Raw genomic sequence first — 14,452 nt, 5'->3', positions numbered from 1 at the left:
TTTTGTTTCTTATTTTATTTTATTAGAATAAATAAGAATAGAAGATACCTACTTGATTTACCTGATTAAGGTACTTTCAAAACAGACTAGACTTATATCTTATTGGAGCATAATGATTTATTAATTTATTTTATTGGGTAAACAAACAGTATGTACATAAATATTGTCATTTTTTATATATTGGTGTAGGACACTCATGCACACACCATAATAATCGGGAAATATCACATACGAATACCGATAAAAATATATAAAATCGAATAAAAAAAATAAATTGTATTTTCAAAATCAATATGGATATTTTAGAAATTTGTTTTCATACATAACTTTAAATAAGAAATTATAAAAAATTATGTCTTTGGAAAAACGAAATGTAATATAAAAATGTGATTTCTTTGTATTTTTTTAAATGATTTTTTATTTCCACAACTTTTATCATAAAATTAAAAGATGTTCATAAAAAACATTTTTTCTTGTTTTCCTTTTATTATTGTATTTTTTAACTTTGTTTGCTCGATGTAGCACATTGTCAACATATTTAAGATATAAAAATTTAACAAAATTTTATTTTCTGTATTTTTATTAATATCTACATAAAAAAAACATACACAGATAGATTTTTAAATTATGTATTATTAGGCAGTGAAGGGTTAATATTAACAAAAATGTATGTAGGTACATTTATGACATATTTCCCCTTAATTCTCAATAAGTTAAATGTATTTCATATTGGCATTCGTTTCAGCATCAGCAAAGTGGTAGAATGTGTTGTCATCTATCATTGACAAGCGGTGGCGGTGGTGATGCTGGCTGGAAGTTGGAGGTTGAAATTATGTTTTTCAATGTTCAGTCTGCATACAGACCTAGTCGGCGGTGGTCAAACCCGCTCCACAAAAGGAAGTGTAATGAGATTCAAGTGAAATAAATTACAATTATTAAAACAATATTCAAGAGAGTTTGCGAAAATTTCAAGTACATTTTGCAAGCTTTGTGAAACAAATTGTATTTATTAAAGTGCACGGATTCAAAAATCAAGTCAATTGTGTTTTTTCAAATAGCTGGTAAAGATTTTTATTATTATTTTACCTTTTGGATGTTACTATAAATTTAATGATATCTATGTCACTTAGGAATTTGTACTAGGTATAGAAAACGATGTTTATGTTAATTTGATGTTAATTCTATGAATAATTACATTGATTTAAGTAAGTATTTATATGTGAAGAATAGTATATTAATTGTAGAATATGTTATTAATTTATAGACATACAATTTTAAATAATATAACAAGATCCTTAAATAACATGATGCATATTTAAAAAAATAATTTTACATTTAATTGTAGTTGTTTAGAACAGTTTTCAGAATCATTTGATATCTTGAAATGTGAGTTATTAAGGTCGAGGAAATAAAAAAAATAAAAGAAGTATTTTTTAGAGAATTTTTTTTTAAATTTTTTTTTTAAGTCTTCATACATAAAATTGTAATTACAAAAATACACTTTAGAAAAATACATCTTAAAATTAAGCTATTTCATAAATTGGAAAAAATGCCCACAAAGATTTCAGCGTCTAAACGTGGGCCATTCCTTTTTTAATGGCATTGTTAAACTTATAAAAGAAGTTAAGATTAGTTAACCCATAGAAAATTTGTCGATAATGATCCTTAAGATAAAAATAACTTTATTTAATTTATATAACATATAACTTTGAATTATGTATCCTCACCTCTGTTCTGTATAAATACATTTAACTTTTTAATAAAGATACCAGTCTCGAAGATGTCGCGAAAGCGATGAAACCGGTCACTGGATATTCCAAATTTGTGGATTAAAGTATCACTCGTGTTTTATTTATATAATAAATTATAAAAGAAAAAAAGCATTTAGTGTTTATAATTATTCCAACAATACCATTTTATCTCGGAGAAGTTAAACCGAATCTACATCAATGGATTTTAATAATTACAGCTTTGCATCCAAATTAAATATCAAATGCATGTGTAATGACGTATTAAAATGCATATAATTATTCAAATATTTTTGGCAGGTTTATTTTTTTTGCTTGCACAAAATTGTTTTTTGTATTTGAAAGTAATTATTTACTAGCGCAAAAAGTACCCATAAATGCCAAATCAAACCAGTCTTGCAGGACAAAGAAGACAAGGTTGAAAATAGGTTACTTTTTATTCTTGATAATAAATTAGTAAAATAAATTATTTTGAATATTTTTGAAAATAATGATATTTAACCATCCATTATAATGAATTAAATAGTTTAAATAAATAACAAAGTATATTCAAAGTTTAAAAAAAATATAATCAACTTATTTCATTAAGATATTGCTGGCTTAAATCAACAGTGAGATAAATTCAAAATTTCCGATTATGATGTACACATTAAATAAATTAATGTTTTTAAATCATAAAATGTTAAAGTTAGATAGTTATCCCACGTGAAAATAGAGTATTCATATTCTACTTTCAATTCAGTCAGACCCTTTGTAGACCTCAAAGTACGATTATCTCAGAATATGTTCTTCAGGGCTGGTATTCTGAACGCTATAGCGCGCTTCTAGAACGCTCTCTTTGCGTGTATTTAGTACGTAAATACGCGCTAAAAAATAGTTCTTTACGCGCACTATAGCGTTGAAAATACCACCTCAGAGATATTTCACTGTTGCTTTGGGTTAGCGATATATTAAACGGCGTAAACGTTTGTATACATACATACATTACATATTCTTATCTTTATAATTACTAAAATAACACTTTTTTAAATCTTAGTCTAATTAAATTGCGAAACTGATTTTTATTTATTTTATTTATTAAAAGAAAACAACAGCCATTACAACAAAAAAAAAATTCCAAATAAACCAAAATTTTAGGACAATTATAGTTTTCTATACATTACTAAATACAATGTCAAAAAAAAAGAAGAAAAAAAACGTACATTGAAATAGCCAATCCGCATCGTTCCACACGTAAAAAAATTAAAATATTACAATTATACTAAAAAAAATTAATGAGAAAGTTTTTTGTTTACTCGGACTTAAAAATCCTTTCGCCGGCGGATCCATACGGAATAATACGAGCTATCAGTCCTCCCTCCTTTCTTCTTTCAAACACGAGAAAATAATTACAAAATTAAAGTGTACAAAAAACGAAATATTAGGTAGGTACAGTTAGATTAAATTATAATTATTATTTTTAATTAGGGTTCTAGCATTTTCTTTAAATTTGTTTAAAGTAAGAAAACATATATCTATTTCAGCAAAAAACTTGTTATAATTATTTACCATTCTGGGCAAAGATGCATTCTTATTATTCGTGCTTGAAACATCAACATGAAATAATTTTTGCAGCCGAGTTGTACGTTGAGGGATACCAATTTTAATTTTCTCAAGCAGTTGACGTCATGACGTTTTTATTTAATTTAAACCCTAACAATCGTGTATAGACTCTAAAAATTTCTCAAAACTTACGAAAGGTTCTAATGTGCGCTTTCGGCTGCCCGAGAAAGTTTTTCATTACGTACTAAAAGATAATTGTGTTTTACGGTTAACCATAATATTTTAATCAAATCTAAAAGAAAGAAAGTATACCCGTATATCGCCATTCCCAAATTGAAACCACGTATCTTCAAATTTAAAATGTTTGTAACTTATAGAATCCAAATCTCAGAAACCATACCAGTTAGAATCTCTTTGAAAAGCGAACTCGGAGGTTTTAGCAGATCAATTAAAAATTGTCTTTTTACATTGCGTGAAATACATCAATCTGACAATGATTAAACCTCCATAGTTCTTCGATTTAGTGATTTACTTATATTAATTCGATCTCGTTTTTTTTATTTAATTCCTAAATGATACTCGCATTTCACACTACAACAAAATATGAAGGCTACGTTGCAAAAAAACTACCTGTCGTCCTTGTATTATAACTCCCTTAATTGTACTAACTTACTCTTGTCTCGATAATGTCAGAAAGGTAAACACTGTTCTTTTTCTGATTTCAAATTGCGTACAAATAAATAACGTGCTTACCATAACACAATGAATATTTCAATGCAATTAACTATTTTTTTAATCACTATTTCTCTTTTCAATAAATGAAATACAAATTCATAATTTATTAACCAAATGTATGGTAGTTATTTTATTAAAATTAGCAGTTAACAATGGATTCCTGGTGCTCACTATACATACACGCTCCCATGAGCGAAGCGTGGAGTTGCAAAAACTAAGATAAACGTAGACTAAATGCTGTCAAGATGCGATCTCTCAGGCAAATGTTTGGTAAAACTATTTATGAAAGGTGAACAAATGTCGAGATCCGTGCATTATCCCAGACTGAGACAAGCATTATTGAGAAATTCAAGAAATAATTACTCAAATAAAGTTCTCAATATGTGTTATTTTCTAAATGTTAATATTATTTATGTCCCGAATTGAGTTGTTGTAACTCCTGGGAATGTAATTCAACGTATTATACTTGTAAAATACTTTGTGTTATATGATTAATAAATAAATAAAAAATAAAAAACATGTAGGCGAAGCAAGTCATATATGCACAGACAGACTCGTTTTCTTTCGGACAAGTTTTTTTTCAGACTGGGCGTCCTCTCCTCCCCTCACTCATCCTCTCTGCTTACCCCCATCAATAATGAGTGTGATGATTTGTTTGAAATATGTAGCTGTAAAAATAAGCATATATTTAAGAAACAACTTAATTCGAGGAATCGACGTTTGATTATAAGCATTGAAAATCTTAAATAGGGTATTTTTAACAAGGCAGGAATAACGTTAAAAATATAATGTGTATTTAGAGTGTATTTCTACGATTTTATAATATACCCATCAATTTATTAAAAAAAAGTTTTTATTCATAATTTTAGAGTTTACAAATGTGCGCATACAAAACGGCTCGTGGTTGGCCTCACGTCATTTTGACGTCACGCGTCATTATTTATTTTTATTTAATGCACAAAATACACAATTTTATCAGAGAGCACAATTATAATTTTTTATGTCCCAACTTGTGAGAAAATTCCGTGTAAAGTCGGGACTCTTATATATAAAAATCAAAAACATTTATTAACATATTAAACAATATACAAAATAATCAAAACAATATACAAAATAATAATGGAAAAATATAAAAAATCAAAATGTATACATATCGAAAAATGCAATGCAGAAAAATTATATAATAATACATGGCAATATGTTATTAATAATTTGTAGTAATTTTTTAATTAAATTCGGTAATTAATTGATGGTAAAAATAAATACTAAATAATACAATAAAGTAATAATGTTAACACATCTACATATATGGTAGAATGTGTAATTTAATAAACATAATAATAAAGTTAAAATATGTATTTACAAATAATTATGCATCACTATTAAGTTTATTCAAAGATGATATACATAAATACGTATATGGATAATAATGAAGACAGCATCGATATTATATGTATTTATTCCCGAAGCAATCTTATACAGTGGTCTCTACTCCTCGATAAAATACAATTATGGATCTTCATATTAAATATAGACGTTGTTTTGGAGAACTTAATAAGTTCATCCATGACGTTGAACACTCTTGGAGCTATATATGAAAAGTGTCTTCGAGCAAACATCATACGTGTTCTCGGTATTAAGTAGTTTAGGTTACGCGAAAACCGCGTACGGGCATTCTGTTGGGACCTCCTTCCGTAGTCGCCTGCCCAGAAAATTGTCATTACTTTCTTGATATAAATTTGACGAATATCAAGTACCTTCAATAATAGAAATAATGGTTCAGATGGGTAAGTCGGAGGACACCGAAGCATAACTCTAATAATTAGTTTTTGCGTCTTGATTAGGGGAGTTCATGACAATTGTCGAGCAACCTCCCCAGCCAATTATGCCATAGGCAGCCACCGATTGGAAAGTTATGATGACCACCGACTAAGCTTTTAATAAACATTGCTTACAAGTTTAGCACCAAAACGTCATACGTGCCGTTTATCCTACAGGACGCGAAACGTCTCGTTTTCGGGTAATCCAAAACACGCATATTTTAAACCTCTGTAGAAAATTTATCCGACGTCGCTTATCGTTATTGTACATGCCATACTTAATAAGATTAATTTGAATAAATAGATACTTAAGTACCTAGAATTATAATTTATAGTTGTATAAGGACCTTCAATCTATTTAATCTTCACATTCGTTTGAAAATGCCCTAACAAGTAAAAATAATGTGTTCAGTAGACTCAAATCAGTGTGTGATTTTTATATGGATTTGTATAAATATGGAGTTCTACGAAATAAACGCCGAATCAATAAATACTTTTTTTTTTTTTTCAAACTTCTCATACGAATTAAATTAATAGCTGTACGCTCTTAATAGCTTATTTTGCGATGGTAACATATACCCTTATTGACCTACATAACACGAGTACATAATACATGCATACATACATAAAAAAGAGTTTTTCGAGGTTTTATGATAATATAATAATCACACGGTAGATTGACCCAGAGAAACAAAATGCGCATCTGAAAGGCACAAAATACTCTTAAGAAATAATTACATTTCAAAATATTTTAAAAAATATTACTTTAATTTTTTTTATTTATTTATCAAATTAGATACGATGTTTCGTTTTATGGTCAACAATATGTTGTTCTCCATACAAATGTAAAGCTACTTAGAATAAACACAGCATGGTCATACTTATATTAAATGCCTCTTGTTTGATAATGTGTGTACACGGTATAGCAGCACCCTTAAACTTCGTTGTCCGCAAACTATTTTTTTTTTATTTATTCAACTTTTTGCACATAATGTTATTTGTACATTGGCGGGCTTATTGCCTAATGGCGATTCCTTCCAACCAATCGATAAAATAAAAGTTTTATTTTTGTAATTCAAGTTACAGAATATATTCAATAGAAAAAAAAAAAAAAAAAAAAAAATTAATTTGATTTTAATTTTTAATTTGTCGACAATCAAAAACCAACCAATATTAGGCAGGCATTAATTATTTCAGCCCGGGTGCTATTTAATATTTTAATCACATAATTTCTGAAATAAAAAAACCGCCTAGTTTGTTTTCTTATTACTTGTATGTCTACATATATTTTTTTGCTTACCGTCTTTGCACCGTTAAGTATCATAAAAAAAACAGATTATTTATTTAACGATCTACCTTTTGATCGTGGATTTTAAAAAAAATAATTTTTTAATGATATCGAAACTCACAAAATTGCGTAATCTCTATAAAGAATTAAAAATACTTTTAAAAACGAAAGTTTACTTAATGGTCAAACCTTACTAGAGCAGCAGTGCGCGGCGTGTTGCGGCAACACGAAATATTATTTTCACCATTTTGGATGAAATAAATTGCACTACAGCTGCGCTACAGTGCGCGACACTACATTTTTTTTATCGCGCGGCACCACTGTAGTGCGGTTGTAGCCGGCGCAACAACGTTATATCAGTTGTTGATTTTACACAGTAAAGTTCGTTTTTTCAATTTAACTGCCTTCTGGGTGATTTGTTTGTTTTGACGACAATTTCAGTCACCTTTTTAAATGATCATCATCATCATTCCCGTTCCGCACCCAATGGTGCATAGGGCACTACATTAGCAGTGTGACACCAATCGCAGCGTATCTTGATATTTTTTGTTACATGAAGGTAAGATGATCAGTCTTACGCTTCAGGTACCAGTCTTCGAGATTTCACAACATCTTCGAGATTTTTTTTTGCACCACAACAGGCCAGGAGGCCTAATTACAGTGGTGAATTACATCTCAGAGCACCCAGGCTTGAGAAAAATCACATTTTAATTTTTGTGTTCTCACCGGGAATCGAACCCGGAACCTTCCGTGCGTGAGTCAAGCGTCTTGACCACTGCACCACGGAGGCGCAGTCTAGGGACCGTGTAATATTCTGGTGTGAAAACACTCTTTTGAATAAATATTTCATATAAACCATGTCAGGAATCGAACCCGAGATGATTGGCAAACGCGCTGACTATTTCCTCCCGAGGCCGACACATGAAGACAATTTAAGGCACGTTTTAAATATATTTCACCATTATTTAAATTATTTGATTGAATTATTATACATTGTAAAATAAAAGAACATCCCCCAGTCGAGACTCACTGGTTTTAAAACACTGGTTTAAACCACTGGATTCTAAATTATATCAACCAGTTTCAGATCCAATTTTTATTTATTTCTTTTGTATTATTAATACCTACATATAATATAAGAAATCAAGGTTTTCAAACATAGGCCGGATGGTGAAAAATGCAGCTCTTTAAATGTTTAGACATCAATATTACCTATTGAAGATGGTCTCTGTTCTTGCGTTATATTTATATATATCATATACGAGTATATGAAGAGTATAGGATATAAAGAATGAATGTCTATAAATTATGTTTTGAGATAGAACGTTATTCATAAGTTTTCAAACCTTTTGGAATTGTTAAAAAAAAAATGAAAAAAAAGAACCCGCTTAACGTAAATAGCGCATACTGTTTTATATACTTTTTAATGGTACATTAGTATTTTTCTTTTTTACCCACTTACAAATGTGTATTTAAAGCAACACTCAGGATTTTTTTTTTCATTAGGGTTTTTCTTACTGGGTATATTGATTTATTTAAATGTTCTATAATATTTATGTGTATCATGTCATCTTTATATATTTATGTCTGTGTTTTAAAATTATGTTTTCTTACTGGCTGTATGTAGGAATATGTACTAAACGCTATATTTTATTTCTTACTTTGTATTTTTTATCTATGTACCATACTTGTAAAAGCCCTCCGGGCGTTTATGTGAATTAAATAAATAAAATTATAGCTCTTTTTCCAGCATTTAATAGACATCTATCTTAATCTTTACTTTATCTTTTCTTGTTCAAGTACTCTGAAAAGTACAGCCTTTGTCGAATTGTATTAAACAAAAGTTTAGATCATGTGAACGCCATATGTTTCTCTTCATATTCAAATTATTTATTAAGAAATCATACATAAGGACAATGTCATAATATCCGAGCTATTTTTTCTGATCGACCCAGTAGCAGAAGACAGATGAAGATGATTATTTCAGTTGGGCGCAGAGCCAGGCGTAACAGCCGGGCCTGCTAGAACACTTTCTCAAGCCTTGAACAATGAACTGCTTTACATATCACACTCATGTTTATGCTGGAATTCGGATTAATGTCATTTCTGATTCTTCACAATAATTCCCATAGAGAAAGCTTAACTGTGGAAACCTCCAAATGAACACGCACACACACATGGTCACCCTATACAAGCACATCCATAGAATCCAAAACTAACACTACCATTTATTTAAATGCTACTGAATTTAGTATCATATTTCATTAAAATTAATATAAACGACGATATTTTAATTATCTTCAAATGTTTGCAGATAGGCTGGATTTCTAACATTTGCACATAATCAAAACATAATTAACAATATTTTGAGTTTGTCCAAATTTTTGTAGACAAGGACTAGATACAACTCCCTGGGGAGCTGTTTATATTAACATATTACAACGGAGATGAAGAACATTAAAGAGAAGGTAATATAGAAGTCTAGGCATCTACAGGGCTTATGACCTGTCAATGGCTGGTTTAAGTCACCACTTTACACACTGTGTAACATTCATCATTCTGCCCATATTTGAACATCTATATTCCTTCAATTCTTTAATCTGTTGATGTTTGTGGAGTTAAAGAGCTGAAACATTTATTTATGCGGGTGAGATTCATCTAATTGAATTATTTCACCTACATACTAGGCAACGCCTGAAAATGTTATTTTTTCGATTTCTATACTTCTTCGTTGCCTAATATGTAGGTGAAATAATTAAATTAGATAAACCTCACCCGCATAAATAAAGGTTTCAGCTCTTTAACTTCACAAACATCAACAGATTAAAGAATTGAAGGAATATAGATGTTCAAATATGGGCAGAATGGTGAATGTTACACAGTGTGTAAAGTGGCCACTTAAACCAGCCATATACAGGTCACAAGCCCTATTGATGCCTAGACTTCTATATTGCCTTTTCTTAAATGTTCTTCATCTCTGTTGTAATATGTTAACAAAACTTAATTGATTAAACTGATCGGTATGGGAAGTTTGAAATTTGAAAGTGTTTACAGCGTTGCCTAGTAGGTGAAATGATTCAGCCAGATGAATCTCACCCACGTCAATAAAGGTTTCAGCTATTTTACTTCACAAAAGTCAACACATGGAAGAGTTGAGGAAATAGGGATGTTACTACTATGCTTAATGTTTATTTTTGTAAATTTATAGGTAATTTTAAATTGCTAGAATTTCATTCGTCCATGCACTTTGTAGATGCAAGACGATTAGTAATCTAGCTTCAATAGGTAAATTTTATCAACTATCATATATCTAAATTTAGTAAAATGGGGTCTAGAATTCCAACCGTTTAAGCGCTTAGTAGCTTCAAGACTTGTAATCTAACTTCTATTTTCATAAATTTGTTTTTAATTTCGTTTTTTGAAAATATCACTTAAACTTTTATCTTCATTGTCAAATAAAATAAAAAATAAAAATGTAAATAGGGGATAGATTTTTTACTGTCCATAAGCTCTGTAGCTGCAAGACGTGCTGTAATCTAAGTCCTATAATTCATAATTGTTATATATCATAATTTGAGACGAAGAACTAAAATCCCAACTGTCCATGCGCTGTGTAGCTGTAAGACGTGCTGGGATATTTATTTATTGTACAGCGCTCTTGAGGTGATTTTTACAAAAATGGCGCTATATAAATTATCCATATATATTTATAACAATATAACATACGCAGATAGATGAATGGTACACGGTGAGTAAAGTGGCCACTTAAACCAGCAATGACATGTCATAAGCCCTGTAAATGCGTAGACTTCCATATTCCCTTCTCAAAATATTTTCCCTCTCCGTTGCAACAAATAAAAAATATGTACGGTAAAACTCCAATTATCCGGGTTGAAGAATTCCGGATTTTATTTCTTTTGAAGTAATACAGAGCATTGAAATCGCATTAAAAACTTACTTAAGCATGCCCAGAAAAGTAGCTGAACAATTTAATTAAAATTAAAAACTTCTTCTTTATTTCCTGAAAACGATCTGGATATTTGGCAATCTGGATGACTGGAGTTCGGATAAACGGAGTTCTACTATATTTTAAATTTTCATCAAAATAGATAACCTTTCCAAGAAGAGAATATGAAACCTCAGGTATTTACATGACTTTTGACCGGTCTTCGGCTGATTAAAGTGGTAAATCACTTCATATATTGTGACAATCACCATTCTGCCTACTAAATCATTTGTACAATATTAAAAAAACAATAATCAGGAAGGATATTCAAGAGTGGGCCAACCAGGGCCTCGATTATGATGGGAAGGTTAAATCATCTTCAATTTTATCTACAAAGTAAAATTAAGTTTTCTGCATAGAAAATACGAGAGAATATGTTTACAATTTTTATTTCGAAATATGTTTAATTACCGGTTACCGACGAAGATACTTTGAATTTTCATACGAATATACACACTTTCGTACATAAATATAGATATTAGTTTTTACCGTCTCAGTATATAACGATGAAGATTTATAATCGCGGCCCAGGAACTTCTTAGCATTTGCTCATGTGATTCGTACAATATTTTACATCCACGTTTCTTCTATGATTTAATCAGCTTATTTTCGTGATGTAAAATAACTAAAATCAATACACATTAATGTAGGTACGAATTTTATTCTAAGGCAGTTGCGTATTTTGTGTCTATACTGCAGTGAGGGATACAATAAAGGCCTTTGAGGTTTATTTTTTATTTTTTCCCGTTTTGATTGTAAAGAAATATTACATTTACGCTAAATTATTATTGATAATATTCCAATTCAATTCAAATTCATAATAATTTATTTTTACCAGAATAACATTACAAAATACATATTGGGACAAAATGTCAAACCCTTGAGCCATGGTTTTACATTTTTAAGGTATAATACTTTCCAATAACAGCTTGTTTATCACATATCGCACACCGCATCTGAGGACATAAGTCTCCTTGGCTGTGACCACATAAACGGAAAAGTTTCTCGTTGCCGAACGACAAAAGCTGCCCCAAAAATCTCTCTGTAACATGTTAGCCTTAGCATCTTTGCGCTGAAAGAAGGTAATCCAGAAGTACATAAAATTCACTTTATTGGATTGAGAAAAGAGGGAAGTGAATTCTTAACTGACTGGGATTAAATTGATTGGACACGATCAAAAAAGGGAGGTTGCGAGCTTTGCTTTCAATGCCGTCAAATATTTGTTTTAAAGATGGTTCTACAATGCAATATTTAAATTTTCTCGTAATAAATTGATACATTTATTCACCTACTAGGAAACGTCTAAAAGCTCTAAGACTTTTTTAAAAAATATCTTTTTTTAAATTTATAAATCATATAAAACAAAAATTATTTTACAAGTATAATCCGTTAAATTACATTCCCAGGGGTTACAAAAACTCAATTCGGACATAAATAATATTAAAACTAAAAAAATAATACATATTGAGAACAACAAAGAAACAAAGCAAGTTTAGCACCTTTATAACTAAATATAGCCAACAATATGTAAGCCAAAATTTTTTTCTTACACAAACAGAATAAATATATTTAAAAAAACGCTTTTAAGAATAAACAAAAAAGTAAATCCACTAGGGGAGATAAGGTCATTAACATCACATGCGATGCAGATGATGCAGCCATAGTGATGATAAGAACGCAGTAAGTAAACATCTGGATGCCTAAGAAATGTTACTTAATTTACGAATAGTTTTTTTAGACAAGTTGGCTTTATCTGTGATAAGGTTGGTTTAATTCTTTGTAGACAGAGACTGGATTGAAACTTCTGGTGATTTTATCAAAATTGGAACGCATTTCTATTAAGTCGAAGAGCCATTGATAGGTTTATCAATATGGAAGTGAAATCCAATTTATTATACATAATAATGTATCAGGGACATACAAATAGCACTCGTAAATGAATTATTTTAATTTGATTTATCATTTGCTGTTAGTTTTTCAAGGAAAATGTGTAGTATTTATCGATAATTTAAACAATCATAATATACACCATAACTTTAGAATATCTGCTTGCACGAGGAAGTATAAGTTACGATCGTATTTAATTAATGTCAGAATAGTCAATAGGTTCTCCTTGTCCAGCTAATAGAATTGCAGTAATGTGTGTAAAAAACAACCAGATTCCTGAAAAATGAAATCGAGTGGGGATAAGTCCATCTCGTAGTGTTGTGGTTGGCGCATTCGCCTACAATGCTTGTGGTCCCGGGTTCAATCATTTTGAGGGTTGACATGAAATATGGATTTAAACGGAGGATTTACACTACAGTATTTTATTGTCGGTGTGGCACCTGAAACGCAAATCTGATCAATCTAAGTAACAGATGATCAATATAAGCTGTACGTATGCAATGCCTTATGCACCACATGCTGCGGATAGGTAAAAATGTAAAAAATGTAATAAATAAAAATGAATGCAAAATGTTGTTTTTAAATTCGAATAACGGGCTATGAAGAAAATCTATTTAACCGAAGATAACTTTCAACCTTGCAATAATAAACTGTTTAAAACATAGCATCAATATAAAACAATCTTGTTATCAAAATCACGATAGTAATTTTTGCCAAAAAAACAAAAACAAAAAAATTTAAAATCATCTTCGATTATTTTTATTTAATTTAAAAATGAAATAATTTCCTAAAAAATAAATTCTTAATTCAATGATCCAATTCACAACCAATACCTGAGTACGTAAGAAATATAATTGTTAATATACCTGCATACTCACATATTTTCACATATTATTCACCTAATTATTTTCTTTTCCCTTTTTTCAGATTGCCATAAACGCGAATCATGTCAAAAATTGTAGAATCATATACAAGCTTCATGGACGCTGCTAGCGGTAAGTTTGATTAAGTTTTTAAATATTTTATCGAAAAGTAAATTAATCCCTGTTTGGTTTTGTATTTAGTATTTCGAATATTATTTAAATTGTAATAAAATAATTATTATTTCAATATGTTGAAAGGAGAGTGAACGCGGACAGCAAAATAAACGGTGCACTGAGCACACTAATTGCTCATTAAAATATGTCGATCGAAACCAAACTGGCAGTGCGCAACGTAGTTTTAGTTCCAACACTTATGTATGAAAGTGAAACATGGAACTGGCAGAGGAAGTAAGAAAGCAGAGTTAAACCGGTCGAAATGCGATCTTTTGCGTGGGAAATTAATGTAGAGCAGGGTTACAAATGACGAAATAAGACGAAAGGACAAATCTGATTATGAAAGATTAGGCAAGGGTCTCTGAGATGGTTTGGTCATGTAGAACGAA

At 30.1% G+C, this 14,452-nt stretch overlaps 1 protein-coding gene across 1 annotated transcript in view; it reads left to right on the top strand.

Moving 5' to 3' along the window:
* Positions 1–734: 734 nt before the first annotated feature.
* LOC148285692 (very long chain fatty acid elongase AAEL008004-like) overlaps positions 735–14,452 on the top strand; it is a 55,415-nt gene continuing 41,697 nt past the window's right edge. The window contains exons 1-2 of the mRNA XM_088238673.1: positions 735–1,061; positions 13,954–14,021. Coding sequence (XP_088094799.1) covers positions 13,973–14,021 — 49 coding nt within the window. The 5' untranslated portion in view covers positions 735–1,061; positions 13,954–13,972. The remainder of the gene's footprint in view (positions 1,062–13,953; positions 14,022–14,452) is intronic.

This window comes from Micrasema longulum, unplaced genomic scaffold, assembly GCF_059751315.1.
Source record: "Micrasema longulum isolate JH-2025_06_02 unplaced genomic scaffold, ASM5975131v1 h1tg000013l, whole genome shotgun sequence".
Lineage (NCBI taxonomy): Eukaryota > Metazoa > Arthropoda > Insecta > Trichoptera > Brachycentridae > Micrasema > Micrasema longulum.
Note: the sequence above shows the minus strand (reverse complement) of the source record. Positions and strands in the feature narration are given on the sequence as shown.